At 41.6% G+C, this 21,765-nt stretch overlaps 1 protein-coding gene across 1 annotated transcript in view; it reads right to left on the reverse strand.

Annotated features, from left to right (window-relative positions):
* Positions 1 to 2,408: 2,408 nt before the first annotated feature.
* vstm2a (V-set and transmembrane domain containing 2A) overlaps positions 2,409 to 21,765 on the reverse strand; it is a 119,656-nt gene continuing 100,299 nt past the window's right edge. The window contains exon 5 of the mRNA XM_074694075.1: positions 2,409 to 5,579. Within this exon, the coding sequence (XP_074550176.1) occupies positions 5,503 to 5,579 (77 nt within the window). The 3' untranslated portion in view covers positions 2,409 to 5,502. The remainder of the gene's footprint in view (positions 5,580 to 21,765) is intronic.

A 21,765-nucleotide genomic window follows, 5' to 3' on the forward strand; every position in this document is an offset into this window, starting at 1 on the left:
AATGTGGGGAGGAGAAACTGAAGCGTTATGATTGTTTAGATTTTAGATCAGTCTGTGCAGTAACATTAACGTCTCAGAGGGGCAGTGGTGTCGTCAGCAGCTAAAACAGGAAGATACTGTAATGGCTTTACTCCTGTGTAGAGCAGAAACTGTTAAAACAGCATGTGGTTAAAAAAGATGACTCACTGTTTTTGTGTTGTTATTGCATCGTGATTCAGTATTGATTGATTGAACATGTTTAACACAACTGATAACACTTTAAAACCTCATTACACAGACTCTGAATGAATCTATTCCCTCTGTTTCCACTGCTGGGCTCCAAGAGGTGATAATTAACAGTTTATTCATGTGTCCATTGGTTGCATTATTCTTACTTTGGGATAAAAATGGGTAAAAGCATAGTGTGTTTAACTTTGTCAATTTAAGTTGGTGAATACATGTTGAACTGTGCACAGTTTCAAGCTGCAACACACAAAGTTTGATCAAAATCTTAAGACTGGTGATGACTGCACAAATTCACATTATGCACAGTTGGGGTTTCTAGGAGTAAGCAATTCACTGAAAACAGCAATTAAAGGTAAACAGTCTGTTCACCAGCTGATCAAAGTTTCAGAGCTCAGTCTTTCAAAGACTAAATCTGCTCTGAAATGTGGATCAGGGTGATTTCCTGTCAGGTTTTCTCTCTGTCATGACCTCCTGATGGTAAAGGCTAAAAAGCTTTCTCTCTTTAAACGTGGTCGGATTGTTGAGCTGCATCAGCAAGGCCTCTCACAACACGTCATCTCTGCTGAGGTTGGACGCAGTAAGACAGACATGTTGGATTTCTTCAAAGATCCTGAGGGTTATGGATCAAAAAGTCCAGAGGTAGACCCAAAACCATTTCATCAGCGCTGAGCCTGAAGATCTGATTGGCTGTCTGTTCCTGGACCCAGATTAAGGCTGTTACTGGATCTGACTGCAGCCCAAACTGACGAAGACTTTGTTTACGTTTGCCCCTCCGCACATGCCCAGTACTCTCTGGAGAACTGACTCCATTTCCTCCTTTCTTTGAGGGGCAAACGTAAACAAAGTCAGTTCAGAGGTCAGTACAGCCACACAGCGCTGTCTGGAGTGTCTGGAGAGACCACGATGGAATATTGGTGAAAAACACAAGTTTTTGGAGGATTAATGCAGTTTTAGGAGCGGCGCTGTCTATGCCCCGATGGATCCCATTATACGGACGTCCGCTGCATGATTTTGGATCTAAATATCTCCCAAAGCACTGCTTGGATCAGGAAAGCCTTCTGGGTGAGTATTTAGTTTTACTTCATTCTATAAACAACGTAAAAGCTGTATAAACCGAACTTATCCTTTAAGCGATTTCTGAAGACTGAATTCCTGTGATGTTTTACAAGAGGACCTTTGCATTTATTATCACTGTTTTATTTGCATGAAACAAGTCTGAACATTTGTTAACTCGTTCAGGATCTAAAGTTGTAACTTTTGTGAACTGGCATAACAACAGAAACATGATCATTGAGTGGTTTTACTCTCTGTGTATACGTATCACATTGCATATGGATTAGCTGTAATAACCAACAGGATAATTTAGAGTTTAGGTTGTGATTAGTTGTATCATTCTGTCTATGGAGGCACATCTGTTCCATTGGTTTCAATGGGGAGCACCTGTGTGTACCACAGCCTCTGTTCATCTCTGTGAAAAGCTCAGTACGGCATGCTGATAAACTGTACATAATCTCATTATGATGACTTTCACAGCTGACTTATTCAGAGTTATGTAATAAATCAAAGTGTATGGAGGCCGATTCAGGCCTGTTGTATTTATAGCTCAGCAAAAGTACATGAACAGATTCTATTAGAATGCTAGGAACGCTCACTCTTGTTCATTGATCAAGTGTTCACGCTGATGTTTGGATGATGTGAGTGAAGAAGTTTCTGGTGGCTCACTCAGTCCCTCTTACTAAAATCCTTATGGAGAAATGAAAAAGTCATATACAGCAATGCATCAGAGCTTAATGCCAAGTGTTTTAAAACCCAACCCTCTCCAGCAGATATTTATCTCAGTAAACACATTAGGGCTGTTGTCAAATGATTATTAAGTCATCCAAAAAGCGTACCAATCAGCAGCTATACACTCAGCAATCACACACATTCTTGCTCCACTTTCACATTAATGTCATTCTCTCCCGTTTCTTTCTCTTCCTTCATCTGGAGTGGCTGCATTAATGAGGGATGGTTGATTTTGAATAACATTTAGCAGTGCTGTTAAATGAAAGTGATTAGGCTAAAAAGTAAGTGTCTCCAGAGTGGGAGAGAAAAGGCCAGTTTTTGCTGTAGTCAGCGCTCTCTGTGGTTCACTTCCTCCTCTTTAAGCTCAGCGTGCTCTCCAAGCAAACAGATGGAAGCCCCCTGTGTTTGAATTTCATCTGTGAAAATGGTTTATTTAAATATTATTCTGATATCGTCATTATAATACAAACTGTTGCAATGTTCCAGTACAGAAGCCTCACACAATACCAAAGAAAAGAGAGAACTATAATTCATCAGAATTTTTGACAGCTCAACAAACAGACAGGACTGCATTGAAATGAAATACATTAGAAGAAACAAATACATCTAGAGTGGATGGGGGAGGGTGGCTTATAAAACAGAACGGAGAAATGCTTGTGTGATGTTTCGGAAATAACACCCCTGGATGAAGGAGCTGCTGCTCGAGCCATCACCGTGAACCGCTCTCTTCTTTGGTAACAGAGACTTTGATGCTTGTGTGCAATTCAGCCTCCATCACAAACGCAAACTCATGACTCACTCTTTTTACTCAGTGTCATTTTTCATCTTCCTGATCACAGAACCAAACCAATCGTGACTCCATCCCTCTATCTTTGTTGTTAAATACCTGGTAAGGGCCCCAGAATCACGAGTCCCCTCAGTTAGGATGAAGCTCTATAAAGAAGATGTTTCTCATATATATATAGATACATTTTTTTTTTTGTCAAATACATTTTTATCCAAGTTCATTTTGAAGAGATGAAAAAACCCACTTTGGACTTGTTAACACTTGAATATGAGTACATGACACCATTGTTACGAGTACAGAACATCATTGGCCTCTGCCTTTTTAAATGGATTAAAAAAAAACATGTTAACATGCTGATTATTTCATTTACAAGTTGTACAGATCTGTTACTTTTTACATGAGGGTTGGACAAGCGTCCACTCGTACTTTGCACACTCTCTCAGACGTGCTCCGCCACATCCCCGACACACTCATCATCCAAATCCCATTCTTGGTACCTTAAAATAAGCTGTACTTCTTCTGCAAACTAAACATTCTGAATCTTTTTTACATAACATTTCAAAAGACAGCAATCCATTCCAGTCACTGCAGAGTGGCTTATTTATATATGATGGTGATGTGAGATTAACTGTCCAAACACACCCTGGAGCTGTTTTGAACTGGAGGGATTAGACAGGGTTGCCCTCTGTCGCCCGCTCATCTTGCACCCAGGCTGGAAGCTGCTGATCAGTAGATGCCTCTCGTCTGATCCCAAAGCGTGACGTGCCCAGCCTTTTAGAGCCTCAACGCTGAATCAACAAGTCCCCCCTGCCACAGTTCTTTGGGAATGCAGTACAACTATACAGACGTGATTGTTGCTCTGACTGCGAAGCGTAATAAAAGCTCAGAGGGCGGTGAGTGTTTAGCCTTTTGGAAAAAGCAGCACAGGAAGTGTTGGCAATTCCATCTGTATGCATGTTAGATTATACCATATGACACATGAGGAAGTACATTATCATGCTTCATGTTAGCTTAGAGTTGGTGTCAATTTTTGGGCATCAACCGAGCAAAAAATAGAATGTGCTTAAGGGTGGATGTCCGCCAAAATAAAATATTGACCTTATTGCAGGGGGACCGCTGCGCTCCGGCAGCATGATCCTCATGGTGGGTAACATTCACTTACAGCTCTGGAGACATAAATCAACTACTCTATTATTCATAAATACTTCAGTTCGAGTTGGAACGACTGCCTTCCTGATGGATGGTGCACAATCTCCTTCTCAGCTCAAAAGTTAACAACAACAAAAGAATCCCATTTATTTCCCAGCTTATACTACATCGCTGCAATAATCTGAAGCTTTTTCGCGCTGTGGAACTGTAAAAACACCTTTTGTCTGTGTTTGCGTCAGATTGTCAAAGCGTGTTGCTCATAAATGCTCTGTGTGGATAAAAATCTCTATGATATATCATCTGAAAATAAGGCTAAAAATATATTACTGTGAGTTCTATGAGAGAATCCCAACAAAACGAACTCATTTCCTCTCAACATGGGCTCATGTACAATGAGAAATCAGTCGACAAATGCTGCACGGTTTCTAATGACACACTTGAGTCAACCGTACATCTATCTGTGCTAATGTATGCGTTTGCATCAGCATTTTACAAACTAGCAATAGTTGATTTATAGGATTAGACGCAGATGGATCCTCAGTCACCCTTCTGCTGTAGTAAAACATCCCAGAGAGGTGCACAGCAGCTGAAGCATGCTGTTTCAAACGGTGCAAGTGGATTAAAATTAATCATCCAATGGTCACATATCAGGATTTTAAATTGACTCGTTAATCGTAACACCCTTTTTATTCCTACAGAGGATGCAATACAAACTAAAATGACAAGGGACAGTTTTTTTTGTTTGTTTTGTTTGTTTTGTTTTTCACACCGAGGCTAGCACATCAAAACAAAGCTGAATTCAACATACTGTAACACTAAACGCCAAGTGCTGACTCATGTAGCTCAAAAAACACAAGCTCTCCTCTTTTTAGCCTTCAGACTGATAAGCATGCACACCTTTATCACTAACAAGATGTTAAATTATGCACAGCAGATCATTGAAATCCTTAATACAGCTGAAGGAAATGATAAATTTAACCTTTCTTTAACCTGATGGTTCATTTTTAACAGTCTGAATCAATGTGTACTTAAATATTTACTGTTTCTTTAAGAGAGGCCAGAGTGCCTGTTCACAATGAAGCTCCATGGCCAATAAAGTGAGCTATGTATACAGCACATACAATAATTCTCAGTGTTCAAATAAAACATATATACCTAGAATAATATATATTACACAAATGTAGATTCTCCTTTTTTCTTGTTCACTTTTGAGCAATGTACACATGAACAGAAACAGCGAAACCAGAGAAAGTCATTCCTCCATGAGAGATATCCAACAAGATACAGAGTCCGTTTTCACAGCGGAGCCTTGCACCTCAGATGGTGTTGAGTCGACGTCTGTACAAAAGGTAATCCGACTGGTTTAAAGGTGACTGGTGTTTACAGTGGCTAATAATGTGCTGGGTGCAAGAGCAGTGGTGGCTGGGAAATGAGGGCCAACTGTGCTGTCCGCGTGGTGGAGAGAGGGGGGAAAATAAAACAGGCAATTTCTTGCTCGCTTTGAGAGCAAACAGGGAGAAGCGAGATCTGGGCGCAAACCGTGTCAGTTCTTCAAATTATAACAAGGCATCCCTCACCACACCGCACGCCAGGAGGAGGACAGCCAGTCCATAGCTGGATGATATTCTTGTACCTGAGAAGAGAAAAACGAGAAAAGAACATTTCACTTTCTGATGTAACCACTGGAAAGATTTTCCTTTATAGCTCGATAAAAATGTTGATTAAAGCAGTTCAGGAGAAATAAACCCACTCATCGTAAGTCTTACAGTCTGTCTACATCCCAGTGCACTACGTCCCTAAATAAAAGACATCAACCATCGCAGACCTGAATTTAGGATTCATATTCACTAAGAATAAATCTGAAAAATGAAATCATTTTCCCTTTATGATTCAGACAAATCTGTCGGCATGTTTTACACTGTGCTGCTTGTCTTTAAAATGAGCACATGCCACATGTCTGAGGCCCAGTTCTGTTGCATTATTGGTAAAATGGTTATCACTACAGAAAAGACTTTAGACAACAGTTAGCAGCCAAGAAATCCTTTACCAGGATGAGAGCTCTATCAAAAAAAAAGAAGAAAAAAAAGGTTAGACTGAACAAATGGGGCGTCAAAAATCAGCTTTTCAGCTTATTCCGCAGAGTAACACCACTCCACTCCACGTTGTGGTGTTCCCACTCCACATCGTGCCTTAGAACGGTCTAACGCACGCTTCAGAGTAGTTTAATCCACTTATACCTTGGTCCCACAGACTGTAAACTTTAAAATAAATAATGAATAATTGCTGTAAACTTGCTAAATGTGCTCAAATATAGGAACTATTCCCAGTTTGAGTCTCCACTGATGCATAAAACTCTCTTAGAATAGTATTTAGTTCAGCAGCTGACAAATTCAACTCAGCATCTCTTCCTTTTCACATTAAATATTCTCTTAAAATTGTAACAGCCCATTTTGTAACTTTTTTTTGTGTTCTCTACACCTTTTTCGTTTTCAGTCTTGTTGAGCTCTTCTGATGTTACCTGCTTGTAACGTTGCCTAGCTTGTTCTGTTTTTGTTTCCTCTTCCTCCCATTCATCATATGTTTTGTTTGGTCCAAAAATGTTGAAATTGACTTCAAAATCCATATTTCAGCGCTCTTGTGTTATCCTCACCTGTTGAAATGTGTCTGACGTGTTGCTATGGTAACGCGCACAGCGGAGTGATACAATGGTTACTTATCTTGCCGAACTTACTGTCAACTGGGGTGCATTTGACCAATCTAAAGCACGCCAGTTGACATTGGAATTCTCACTGACCATGGTATGATATTGATTAATCATAGCTACTGTAGTCAGGGGGCATCGCCGAGGTAACAGTGGCAAGAACTGGTAAAAAGGAATTCTGCTAAGTGCTAACGTTAGCTCACAGGCTGGCCTGGGCTTCTTCTCTTGTTTATTGTCAGAGCAATACAGCGCCCCCCAAAGGTCTGGCATGTGAGCTGATCTCTGGAAACGTTTTTTTGAGGACGGCAGAAACGGCTTCGTCTTTACAGCGCACTTTTCTTTGAAAATGGCACAGAAAATTGTCGGATAGGAAAATGTACGGCTCTGTGTGGATGTAGCCCGAGTTTGACTGACTTATCTGACTGTTTAGTTGACATTCCCTTCAGCCCAGCTCCATCTAGTGGATGCATAACGCAACCCCAGCCACTACTGTAGCTTCTACTCTATGCGCCTTATAATGTGCCCTATATATGAAAACAGTTTTCAAACAGTTTTTTTTTGGTCAGTTAGTTTAGAGCTTTTAAAGGTTTTTTTTTTTTTTTTTTTTTTCAGATTCAAAGGAGATTTTGCACAATATCAGATTTTTATTATTAACACTGATTACAACAACTGACATTTATCCACTCAGCCCACTACAGTTTTGGGTTTTTGATCTTGTGACTTTTTTTTGTCACTCTTACAGAATAACCCTGGATCATCATGGTCTGCAGGCCTAAAAGGAGAATAGCATTAAAAACGGACAGGACTCTGTAGTGGAAATCACTGCATGGGAACACCTGCAGGTCAAAACTGGACCATCCAAAGAGGAGACCATGGTTTATGATAACATGATGAGTTATTACTTGACTGTTTTTTTTTCCAGCTAGGATTTCATATTGAAGGGACAGTGTTTCAAAATGTGACAGAAGTATTTCAGTTTCACTCCTCAACCTTCTTTTTTTCCTGCACCCTTCAAGGTAGTTATCGTTCCCAAGACAAAAGGCTTTTTTTTTTTTTTTTTTTCAAATGGTCCAACATGTCCATCCCACAGGAGGACTCTGTCTCATCATACAACAGATATGTATTTTTGCACTAGTGGAAAAATGCACCAGTTACAGGGCTGTGATGCAAATGATGCAATCCTGCTGAGGGGAAGCACACCACAGTCTCTCAGTGGCAGAGACGAGCACATTCTGCCTTTTTGTTAAGATTCTACTACCTCAGGATTTACTGCTACAGAATGTGTCAGGATTCCCCAGCGTTAAGCCTCTGAAGTTCCAGTGCCACGCCATCTGGTTTCACCACTTTCCCTTTAGCATTCAGTGACAGAGGGCGCTTTGCTGCTGAGTTATTTGGATTGTCACAATCAGCATGTAACGCCAACGCAAACATCACAAAGCTATTTATCAGTCATACCATTCCCATGCATTCATCTCTGAAAGGTTTCAATAATTCACAACTATTTTTTTTATTTATTAATGAAGACATAATTTGTCACTGTCAAATGTATTAATATTTTAAAAAGACTGCTGCCTTATATGGAATATGCTCAATATCATTGCACGATTGGTATTTAACAGAAGATGCTACAGGATTTTTTAAAACTGTCAAGGTCTACACCTCTAGAGCTGCCTTGCAATTACTGGGTTTACAAAGTCTCACATGAATGCCATGAATTCTTCCATGAATGCCTCAATCTTTACCCGACAACCACTGATAACGATAAGTGTAACCCTCTTTAGAGTTACCAGTCTTTCAACTGTTTGGAAAAGGATTTACATGGACGGTCCACCGTTACTTAAGCCCTGACAAACTGCCATCAGCACTCCAAGCAGCTTTGACTGTTTACTGAGCGTTTGACATGACTAACGACTGCAAACCACAACACTAACTCTCCAGCCTGCTGCTGTTTTATTCGGCTGTTTCTTCGGGACATCCAACCTGAACTGATGAGATGAGAAGTAACGGATGGCAACTATTCAATCCTTTACTGCAGAACTCTGAGCTGTGAGGAAAAAAATCAAGAAACTTCCCCTCTGTGAGTAGACAGAGAGACAGGCCTTCAGAGAGACAAAGCTTTAAAGGAGGCAGAGGTGTAATAAAGGAAAAGCACGAGTTGTAATCTTGTGAAACAAGCCAGGCACATGGGAAATAGAAAATGAAATATTCACTAAATCATATTGACATTGACTAGATTCTGGTGTCACACTCGATGATGCTTCTAAGCAGGAAATTGTCCAAAGGGACATTGAGTTCCTTGAGGCCAGCTCTGGATTTTCTTGGCTGCCGTTGTTTGGGGAGTGAAGGGAGGAATGGCGGGGGGTGGGGACAGAGATGGAGGGCTTTGACCCTTTATTCCTCCCCAGCACATCTCATTTGGCTCGAGGTGATCTAGAGAACAGGAGTGCCACAGAGGAGCAGCAATCACTCTGGGCCAAAACACCCTTCACACAGAGAATAATTAATCAGCCTCCAGCATGAAGTCAAAGCAAGACACAGACGCAGAGAGACAGGATATAGAAATGTGCTTGGAAAACATGCACTAATTCACTCACCGGGCCGACAGTCACTGTGAATGAGCAGGGAAAGGTGCTCAATATCATCAAAAAACCCAACTGTCTCAGTACCAATGTGTTCTTGTCCCAGGCCTTTGTGTTTGCATGCAGAACCCTGTGTGTGTTATATTGACTGCTTGTTTGTGTTTTTCTCTACGGCTATTACTTTGTCTCATTCTGTGTACGTGCAGTTTAACGAGGTGCCTCAGTTAGTGAAATAATCTCAAAGGTCTGCAAGCCTTTTAAAGAGCTGGCTCTAACATCAGGTCATGTGATAAAAACAACACATGTGAAACACCTGTAAAGCTTCACACTGCAATGCTCAGATTGTTTGATGAAAAGTGGGGATGTGTCTGAGGATGAACCTTGCTGAATGAAGCCTGCAGCCAGCCATGAACATTTTACAGAATTTTCTCTGACAAAGAAGTCATTTTGCTCTGTCCACATTACAATCACTGTCTAAAAAAACAGTTTGGAATAGTGGGAGTCTGTAGGAAACAAAATGAAGAATTTCTTCTTCAAGGTCAAGTGACTGCAACGGTGAGAAGACGTGGTATGACATGATGCAAATCTCACATGCACATTCTTAATGCACGTTTTGTATAATAGATGAGGCTGTTGTATATATGTACATAATTAACACGTGGTTCACACTGATTTATGGACACTGAGCACCAAAGCACCAAGATTCATGCTTCATTTGCTCCCACTACAGCCCTATGTGGGAAACATTTGTGCAATGGTCTGTTGTTGTGCGTCAGGTTGTGGAAATAAGCTTTTAGCATTTCCACTCTGCACTATGAACTCTAGTCTGAGAGACTCAAATCTTCCCACAAGTAGTTGTTGGGCTGAATTTGAGAGCGGACCATTCTTTGTATCAACCTATGAACCTAACCTGACAATTTCAATCAAAGATGTTGTTGAGGGTCTGATCTGCTCTGGTCTACAGGGTAATGTTATGAAAGACTCTAGTGAATCAGGTGCTGAGTTGTTTGTCCACCTGGCTGGCCAAATGCAGAAAAAAAGTCAGTTTTGGAGGACTTGGTCCGAAACTTGCTTTTAGATCATTATTCTGGTGTACATTAGTTTGCTCAAGACCAGTTTTAGACTGAAAGACCACAGTCCAGCTCTTTAGAAATAAATGCTCAGGTCTGTCTCCTCAGACTGAGTATTTGGACTCCACAGCTGACATTAGAGTGATGGACTGACTCCATTTCCAAGGAGACTAAAGCCATGCAGACAGAAAAAAACTTTTTACCCGGGTCTGTGGATTTATATCTTAAGTCCCTGTGAGGAGTTATTAGGTGGTCTTGAAGAAGTCTCCCTTCTTGATATATGCCTGATTATAATCCACACTTTAAAATGAGATTATCAACACCAACATTACTGGTTATAGGTTATTTTAAAATGTTACTTCTTATTTTCCCTATCCAGTCAAGCAGGACCTGATTGATTTATTGCATGTCTAGGTTTCTATGACAACACCACGCCAGCTGATAAAGTTTAGTGTTGAGGAGAGAGAGCCATGTTTTTTTCTGCTGAAAATGATTTCTGTGATTAATTTGGTAGTGATGGTGGACACTGGAGCCAAACTGTCAGACAGAAAAAGGACAGAAGAGAAGAAGAAAGAGAAACAGGAGAGAGATGGAACATGAGCTACAGGTGAAAACACAAGCTAAAGGCTAACACAGGGGTAAAGCTTTTTGTGCTAATGTTGATTCCAACCCACAGTCAGCATTGATTCTGCAGTGGTCTGTTCAAACTTGTGAGTCTATCAATAAACTGAAGAGTGAGGTTACGTTAGCTCTGATTGGTAGATGACTGGCAGGACATAACCAGGCTTCACTAATGTTACACATTACAGAAATGTCTTTAAGCACCAGCTGCCAGCTGAGCTAGATACAAACAGTTACTAAACAACATACAAACTGACTGTGTTTACTTGTTGTCACGTAAGCCAATAGATACGTCAGCTGACGATGTCGCTAACATATAGTAGTCTCACACACATTGTGTTTGCTGATCATTGATTTAATAAATAAAATGATTGAAAATATACTACTCTTACCATGTGTGGTTTTAAAGTGGATTTAGTAGCTTTTTTTCACCTTTGATTGCATTTTTATAACCCTTTTGTGCATCAGACAAATGCACCTGCAATTACTCTTCATGGCACTGACCGAAGGCGCTCTAACGCACCAGTAGGCTGCACCGCTACAGTGTTCTGTTTATTAGAGAGGAACCACAGTTAAATAAAATAAATTAAATTCTTCAGTCCTTCCGGAAATAATTTGCGGATTCTGCCCCCAACAAGCTAAAAAACATGGGTCATTTTATGACAGACAGAGCATCTAACATGACCACTAACCACAAACAAAACAAAAATGAAGAGACAAAATTTTACAATTTAAACGAATTAAAAAACAACAACAACAACAAAAGAATTCAAAGAAAAGTTTATGGTGGGCCTGTTAAAAAAGTGGATTGGCCTGGGACCTTTTGGCCTACCCATAATGCCTCCCCTGATTTCAAATGGGATATGCTTATATCACAGACTAATCAATTGATGGTAGTCTTAATGAGTGATAGATGTGACCAGGACTTTCAAACATACTTGTCACTCCTGGTATTTCCTCAGACTTTAGTCATCGACAGGAAAGGGGGTTTAGGTCTGATCATAGGACCCTTCAGCTCTCAGTGGTTTTCATTCCTTCAGTTTCATTTAAGTCCATCATTCTTGGTGGGTGACAGCTGCCTGCATGCATTAACTTCCTGCATTGAAAACTCTGCTTTTACATTTTATTTTTAGATGAATGAGGAGGCTGGAATGACGCCCTCGTGAGAAACTTTTTTCTTTGCATAATGAATCACAGTGCATATGACGGCAGATGACCCACCTAACTTTGTTATAACTTTATTAATGTATGCATAGACTGACAGATTGTTATTCTGTGGTTGAGTTGGGTGCTTTACCTGTGTGTGTTTTACAGATGTTCATTCAGTGACTGTTTTGGAGTCTCTGTGTTTGCACGCTGCATTAGAGAAGCTTTCTTATGAACTGGATGTGTAAATATTCCACTGTTTGACAACGAGTGGATTTCCTGCAGATGAGCAAATGTTTTCTCTTTGTCTGTCTGTTGTTGGTTTTTCTCCTTATGTCAAACGCTCATGTTTTCTCTCCAGTTTGTTAAACATGATACAGTTAAGCACACTTAAGCTGGACTTTCAGCATCCATGGATCGTCACGGACATGTTCCTGTCTGAGTTCATGGCAGGCTGGGGCACCCGTTGAGCTAGAGGCCAGTCTATCACAAGGCAAACAGAGAGACAAACGACCAGGCACAGTCACACACGCACACCTAAGGGCGATTTAGAGCCACCAATTAACCTCACAAGCATGTCTTTGGACTGCAGGAGGATGCAGGGCTCTCCCAGACAAACAGGGGTATTGGACAGCCCAGGGTACTGAGCCAGGGACCTTTTTGCTGAGAGGCATGGGCCTTATGAGAACCAATGTCTAAATACTTTAGTCATCTTCCTGCCTACTAACCCTGAGATTGTGGAAGCAGGAACTCTTCTGCATGGTTTCTTTAGCACACCTACAGAGAAGCTTCTGGGTGGTGACAGACAGGAGAAATTCCCACAGGCATCTATGCAATACTATCTGCAACCCCACTTCCACCTGGGCTATTGTTGTTCTGCTTTCATGTGGCACAGTCATGATATCAAAGGTTAGAGCCAGACACACTGACTGCTCAGTTTGTTGGCTGCAAAAGCTGACACAGATATCTGATCACCCAACCAGCAGCAGGAGCAAAGAAAAACAACCTGCTTGTGGTCAGAGTCTGGGTCAAAAAGTGCAGTGAATTGGCAAAGGTTCTTCTGGAGCGCTCATCATGTATAGACTTTTTTTTATTTTTTAATAATTTTCTTTCTTTTTGTTTTGTCTTGTTTTGTTTGTTTGTTGGTGTTTTTCCACCTCTGCATTGCCTGCACCACTCTCCACTTTAGACTACGTTCTTCCTTCCACTCAGCTCAGAGCCTGATTACCCCAGCATCCCCAACCAATCAGATCATTCCATGGCAATTGTGACCAAAAATTAGCGATGGTGAACTGAAGGAAAGCTGCTGAGCAAGTTGTCTGTTGTTTTGTTGGAGTTTTTCTCCTTCAAAACTTGAACCGGAGGGGAATTGAAGCAGCAATGCATCATCTCTTGTATAGATCACCTTGTTATTTTATTAAACAGACTAAACAGCCTCATGTTGTTTATCTTATTTACATCACGGTGTGTCATTTCTGCCTCATGCATGTGAGCTCACATTTCTCCTCTGTTCTCTGTATGGTGCACAGCAGTGATCCAGCCCAATGTGTTCAATAAAGAATATTCTATTTTATTATTTTCTTCTCTATTCTATTCTATTCACACACACACACACACACACACACACACACACACACACACACACACACACACGCACGCACACACACACACACACACACACACACACGCACGCACACACACACACACACACACACACACACACACACACACACACACACACACAAACACACACACACACACACACACACACACACACACGCACACACGCTTTGTGTTACAGTCAGGAAAAGTAATGTCACAAATGAAAAAAAATAAATAAATAAATCTCAGCCTTTTCTTAAGCGCTCCTGGCCCTATCTCTGTTGCTGCCCCCCTCACCCCAAGCGTCTACAGCTGACACCCTGATGGCTTCGTATAAAGGGTTGTACTGATATTTTAAGGTGACGCTATGATGTGGCTCCAACTTGGCTCCATGTTGATGGAAAACCAAACCGGCTCTTAGGAAGACCCTGGTTTGAACCATCTAAGCACGAGCACTGACCGAGCCCTGGTGGAAAAGGGAGTAACTGGGAGGCTGCAGATCCTCCTCAGAGGCTGAGTTTGCTGTGTTACTTCAGAGTATGTATGAGCAGCTTAAAGCACCACATGGACCTTCTTTAAGGGTGGGTGGAACCTATGCACTGATTTCATTGACTGTATCTTTCATTGCCACTAACACCTTGAAACTAAAACCATCCCTGACTGTACTCAAACTAGAACTGTGTGTCCAAAGCATGGCACCTTCTGTGATTTACTTTTTCCAAACCCCACAAACACAACCCTGCTGCCAGAAATAGTCTCCACAACACCAAACTGTGGGTAATTCTGCCAGTGAAAGTAGCTCCCCAATAGATGCACTATTTCATCCAGTTTGTTAAAGTTTAATGGAAACTAGTGACCATCTGTTTTGGCAGACTGAACACATGTTGAGCTATTCCCGTGGCTTGTTGGTTCTCTGGAGGATTGGTTTTGTGAGCTCCTCTCAGTGTTCCCCTGTGGCTCTGGAGACCACTGCCACCCAGCTTTTCAGGCTGTGTGAGAGCTAATTGAGGCAATTGAGCCTGTTTTTTTATAAGTTTATTTTCTCTTCTTTTTTTCACGCCTTATTTAGAGAGAGAAAGCTGTGGACAGAGCAGGAAACTAGGAGAGAGATGAGGGAACGGGCAGCATAAGGGAACTTAAGGCGGTGCTGCTGGTACTATATCATCACCCTGTTAAAATACTGGCCTCTGTAATTTTTTCAAGTTTTTGGGAAAAGACCAAAAACTTTACCAAATACAGAGCACATGATATTTATTAATCATTTCAATCAAAAAGGCAGTGGATGACTGTTGACATGCAGAGAACACTGTGTGTGAATCATGTAGCTTTGAAGAATATATATATATATATATATATATATATATATATATATATATATATATATATATATATATATATATATATATATAAGTTAGAATTAGTCAACTTTAAACCTGGCTTAAATTGCCCTTTCATTCCATAGTGCAAACTTTTAACTGAAATTACCCTGAGTGAAATAAAACAAGTGTCAGGTAAATCAAACTGGTCGGGAGGCAGTCCCTGTTCTCATTTCTTCAGGTCTTCTATGATGTTTTTTTTTTTATTCAACTTCAACTTAACCCATTTCCAACACACAGTTTTGACAACTTTTTGAAACCTGACCATTAACTGTCTTTAAGTTCCATAAACTTGAAACGTAAATAACTCCAACCAAAATAAACCATATGTCAGGCTAATCCTAGTAGGCATACTCACACATGTCCTACCAAAAAGCAAAAAAAAAAAAAAAAAAAATCTTTAATTTTAAACTTTGAGGGGTGTTATTGCCTTGTGCTCATTTATGTTTGGTTATGTTTGGTTACAGAAATAAGTGAGCTAGCCAGGAACAGGTTGCTAGCTGGAAGTAGCTAAATTTGTTGTTAAGCTATAACTTGTAAAACTTGGACTAAATTACAACCCAACATTATATCCTAGCCTTTCTGATAGTGAACCAAATCATTCACCAGTAGAAACTGATCCAAGAATCATGTTTTCAGCCTCTTCTGCTCTAAAGATCCTGTTTCATCTTGAAGCAGCTGCCATCATGAGAGCTTGTTAAATCGCCCAAGTCACACATTTTATCCTAAATAATCTAAAATTTCGACCTAGGCTAGAAATAAAAAGGCCTAAGTCACCCTCTTAACATAGGCCTAAGTCCTATAGGGCATAACGAGCATGACCAATTTAGCTAAAGATCCAAGTGATTTTACCAGTGATGTACAGCATTATCAAGAGACGATTTAAGCCAAAAACTCATTTTCCTCAAAAAGTGACCTCGTTGGCTGCATGGTGGCGCAACGGTTAGCGCTACCTCAAAGCAAGGCTGGTGGGCCTTTCTGTGTGGAGTTTGCATGTTCTCCCCGTGCATGCGTGGGTTCTCTCCGGGTACTCCAGCTTCCTCCCACAGTCCAAAACATGCTCACCAGGTTAACTGAGCACTGTAAATTGCCCTTGGGTGTGAGTGAATGGCTGTCTGTCTGTCTGTGTCAGCCCTGTGATTGACTGGCGACCAGTCCAGGGCGTACTCTGCCTCTCGCCCAATGACAGCAGGGATAGGCTTCTGCCACCCGTGACCCTGAGCAGGATAGGTGGTTCTGAAAATGAATGAATGAATGAATGAATGAATGAATGAATGAATGAATGAATGAATGAATAAATGAATGAATGACTTTGGTCATTATGTAAATATGGTGAAGATATGCAGCTTCTCTTTGTGCAGTACTGCTATACATGGATGAATCCATGGATGTATAACTTATACATTTTAAAACCTGTGTTCATAAGATTAGTTTCTGGAATGATATTCTTTCAAATGTGATTTCTGCAAAGTTTAGCTGATTTTGCTAAATGTAAGACATGCCGGCATAGATCAAAGTGAATTGGAAATAATCTAAATCATGTTTCCTGTGGATGGATGATAATGACAAATCCTGTTTGGGCACAAAGGCTTCCTGTGTGGTGAACGGCTGTCAGTTCCTCTCTACCTGTACCTTTTACCTTATACCTCTCCTGTATCTTCCTCATGTCTCTCTCTCTGCTTTGACTTTCATCCCTCCCACGCCCCCCTGGAGAGGCATCTGAAAGTCTGAAACTTCTAACTTACCGAAATAAGGTTTAAGTTATGATAAACCAGACCTGACCTTAGACTGAACTACCAGGCTCATTTGGAGTCCCAGCACATACCCTGAGCATGCATTTGGGTTTCAGGATGTTCCAGCTCTCACCATGGTCCTGAAAACAAATATAAACCATCAGCAAGCAGCAGAAAAAAACAGCCACTGAAATGCTTTTATTTCAGAGCATGTGAGCAGGTTTTCCACTGGTAACTAACATTGGCGGTGAGCATACCAAAGGTATAGTACTGGCTGTGCCTCGGAGCATTTGTAAAGAAATACCAACAAAGAAGGAACATTTGTTCATTACTTTTCACTTCTGGTTGTTTTAATTGCAGAGTGAAGGTATAAGAATCCAGGAACATGGTACACAAAGAAAAAGCTTTTCTTAAGGCCAAGGTTGTAATCTTTCCTTTTCCATCTCTCCAGCTAACAGCATCTCCACCCACCTCCAGTAAAAGTTTGTCTGACAATGTCTGCATGTCTTTGCAAGTCACTCTGGGTTTATTTACAGCTGAACAGAAGGAACTCAAAGATAGGTTTCCAGAGCAGATATAATTTACAGATGTCCGACTTTGATTCCATATCTGAGGGTAAGGAACGGCTCATGATTCCTCTGACTTTGTATTCTTGCACGTACTTCCCTGGCTCTCCTTCACAGAGTGAGGGACTTCTGATCGGACAGGCTCATCTGTGGGAATAATGAGCAGGAGTCTCCATCAGAGCTCGTGGAGACCTTTTGCAGGCTTTCTGCATGCATGCTGGGAAAGAAACGACCCACAATGAATCCTCTTCATTTTGTTCTACTTAACCTAACACAACACTCCTCCATTTTTGCCAAAATGTGTTTGGCTGGCTGAAATGGTGATGTGGAATATCAATTCAAGGCCAGCGAGGCAGTCAGGTTCAGTGAGGCAGGGAGGTGAATCACCACAGCACCTCTACGGGGAGCTCAAACTGGCTTAGTGCCAGTTCCATCTATTCCTCCTGATCCCTGGGCGGCTGACTGGCTAGCTGACTGTCTCTTTGACTCGCATGCTTACTTGCCTGGTGGCTGTGTTATAAAACTGGCCGTCTGATTTGCTTGTGGACTGATACACCCTCTAACTGACAGCCTGGCTGCCTCAGCCATGACTGCAATTCTGGTTGAGTGGCTGCTTAAATACAACTGGATGTCATTACCTGAAAGCTTGACTGTTCATCTGTGTTAGAGGGTAAATGAGATAACAGAGCGTGCTGTGTAATGCCACTGCTCTAAGATTACCATCCTCTATATCTGAAAGCATTCTACCTGCAGATTACACCTTATATCTGACATTACTGTGATCATTTTACACACCATAAAGCTATAAGTGACGTGCAGAACATGCTGCTGATTAACATGTTGAGGGGACTGCTTCCTCTTGAGTAATTTCATTCAGCAGAAACATGGTTTGTACCGTCCTTATAGTGCTACATGTATTTTTTGAGGTGAGCCAGTTTGCTTCAGCACACCACTTCTAAATTTAACTCCTTGGCATGCTGAGACTTTTGTGGCACAGCTGTCAGAATCACCCCTGTCCTTTCCAGACTACAGCAGCTCCTGGTGAATCATAATGGCACCTACAATCCATTACCTATAGCACACTACGTGACGCTTCAGTCTCTCTGAGCGAGCTATATGACCCTGACCGTCTGATGAGGTGCAATTTAAAGTATTAAACCCATCAGGCACAGCTGATCCCTGAGCCTTAGGTGTGTTGATATCTTAAATATTTCTGTGCCACTATTGTTTGTTTGCATGCATACTGTGTGTTTAAGTACCTACAGTTCAAAAGTGGGAGATGAGTTGATTTTGCTTGCTCTGTGGTTTCCTCTCTGAACTCACCGCCACATTCACAGCTTCAGAACTCCTTTTCTGCATTTATCTTTCCTGCTCTTAAAGCCACTCTCCTCTCCTCCATGTGTCTGCTTTCGATGTGTAATGGAAGTGGAGTCAACCTGTGTTCAGTGCTCTTTGTAGAGTTCTTCAGTAAAGGCCTGATGACTTTGTTGTACCATCCACTAAAGCTGCTGTGTATACTTCTTATAGCCTGATGGAGAAGTGTGTCACACACTGAAGTGTTTCTTTTTTTTTTTAATCTTGAAAACAAAGACTTACAGACATCAGTGAGGTTTATAATATGATGGTTTGTTAACATGCATGAATATTCTTATTTTCTATTATGAACAACTAAAGGCCCACTTATGCTCAATGTTACATACAGATCCAGGTTTGGACATAGCCTTCTGTCTGTGCTCTGTATTCATTTCATCTATGTTTCTCAAACGCCTCAAGTGTAAAAACAGGAGACAATGCTAGGTGCTAAAATCTGCTGTTCCTCGAGTGTCCTCTTGAGGCTGACTCTGGAAGTATCTGGAGTCACATACACACCAAGCCACAAAAAGCTGTTTTAAAAGCAGAAATTAACCTATTTACAGCCTGGTTCAAAAAACATCTCGCTAATCGTTGATTTCACTCTCAGCACATACTGTACAGGGGGTGATTTTTTTTTCTAACTCAGCAGTTTAGAGGATATCATGATATGAGCTCGCCCAATCAGAGGCACAGCACAGCTTATGTGCCTGACATGCTCCTCATAACTGTACTCAAAGCCTCCGTCACTTCCAATATGGCCGCGGTAGCCAATTTGCTTCAAACGTCTGTTTCAGAAACTGACAGGTAATGTTGGAGAGACTACGTTCATCAATTATAGTCTTTGGTTTTTCTGCTTGTTTCCATAAAGCTTATGGGCACAGGCCAAATGAAGCAGAAGGGGAGAATGGGGTTAGTTGTCACACTTCTTACTCTAATGTGAATTGCTCACCATCACAACATCTTCCAACAGTCAATCCTAAATTGCATTAAAGGTTCAGGTGTTAGCTTGAAAAATGTGTCCTCATTCCCAACTCACCTTAACAAAGAATTAATGAACTATGAAAGACACTCTGACACACTGTGCTGTGATGACCAACTCCAACTTGAATTTCTTGCTAGCATCAAGGCTAACAACCATGTAACACCTAGTAAGCTAGCTAATAACAATCTAAGCTATAGCGTTCCCTTCACACTTTTTATGAGTAACAGTTGTTTTGTTATGAACTCATTGAGTAAAGGCCAAAAATAAAAAGCTGGGTATTTGCAACTTGACATGAAAAACACAAAAAGTCCTCTCACCTCAAGTTCAGCTGTTTGACTCCAGAGAAGACGGTAGGTGAGCTCTGATCCCAATTTCTTACCACAACTTGAGAGAAAGCATCTTCTGGTGGCAAGATACAATCAGCGTGACAACCAACCTCTGTGTGACAACCACCCCTGTTCTCTCCCACCACCAGAAACCATGGGGGCACATTTTATGTAATTTTATCTTTAAGATGTTATATTCCCTTTCTACAGTTTCTGTTGTGCTAACTGTAGCTAAATGTTACAAACTGTAATGACAGTTTAGTTTAGTCTGTTTGCGCGTTGATCCCGTCGGCTACGGCTCTCAGATTAGGGGTTGTTGGTTCCACCCCCAGCATCAGTCATTTGTGATGTTTCCCTCCACCCTCCTTGCCATTTCGCTTTTTGCTTTAGATTTCCCATCCAAAGAAACAAAACCCTGACATCAGAACAAACAAAGAAAAAAAAGAGTCAAATTTTGCTGCAGACAATAACAGCTTTGAACTCAGACTGAAATGTGGAAAAACAGGACCAAGTATTGTGTTAGCAGTAGGGCAGTATGTGTTTTTCAGTTAATTAATTTGGGGCTGATAATGCTGATGGAAATGGTGGGTTTTACTCTTTTAGTCTGTGTTAGTGCTGTTCCCTTTTAGTTACTTCTGTTTGTTTGGACACAAACTGCCACTTTGCAGACTCATTGGGCATGAAAATAATTTGCCACATTTACTGTGACGCTTGTGGGAATCTCAGAAGTGGGCCTCCTCTCCACTGAGCACTCACAGACATTAGCCAGATTTACATGCACCCAGAGGACAGCAGTGTGAACCAGTGAGGATCCACCGAGGCATCCGCGTGAACCTGAAACGACACATTGACATTGCGTGCGACTGCTTGAGCAATATGAACGCAACCATGAACAGCAGTCTTGCTGCTCCTAACCACCTACTGGAGCGATGACTCATGGTGTTCCTTCCTTAGACATATGCAGTCGAGGCAGTTTAAAAAAATATGGTGCTTCTTAAAAACAAGGTCAGTGATTTTTGGTTTGGATGAATGCTTATGCAATCAAGTTGAGTCCATATTTGTTTTTCTCTCATGCAGGAACAGGCTGGCCTCAGGGGTGGGGTGGGGGGGTGGACAAGACTGGCTTACGGGACCCCCCCCCCCCCCCCTCTTTTTTTTTTTTTTTTCCCATTCAGCTCCGTTCACCTCTGAGCTTTGAGAGAACAACACTGCCAGGAACGATGCAGGCCGATCTGTGATCTAACAGCAGCTGACACACTGGTGGGGAGTAGCTGTGAACAAACCACTCTGCTGCTGCCGCTGCTGCAGCCGCTCCACCAGTCACAGCCACATTCCCCCCATCTGGAAAGTGTCTCGTTGTTTACAGATGCAGCAATGCGGAAAAGGAAAATATCTGCACTTGCCCAGGTTTAATTTCATCGCAGCCCATTTACCTATTGTTGCTCATCTGCCTCCAACCTGAGCGGTAGTAATAGAACTCATCCGCCTTCAGCCGTAACACCTCTCTGCCGCTCAGAGAGGGTGGCTAAGGCTGCCTCAGCAGCCACGGAGAGGCATTTATCAGTGTCAGACACACCGTGCACAGGACTCACTGCAACACAGTTGTCAGCATAATTTGGCTGCCTCGTAATCTCCAACTCTGCAGCCCCGGGGATTATTCAACTTTCTACCTCCATTCAGTGACAAGTAATATCTTTCTGTGTTTTGCTTCAGGGTGCAGAGGGCTATCTGGGCGCAGTGCAGAGCCAAGTTTGTGTTTGAACT

This window comes from Halichoeres trimaculatus, unplaced genomic scaffold (genome assembly GCF_033239565.1).
Source record: "Halichoeres trimaculatus isolate MK-OKI-2021-1 unplaced genomic scaffold, fHalTri1.1 fHalTri1_scaffold_18, whole genome shotgun sequence".
Classification (NCBI taxonomy): Eukaryota; Metazoa; Chordata; class Actinopteri; order Labriformes; family Labridae; genus Halichoeres; species Halichoeres trimaculatus.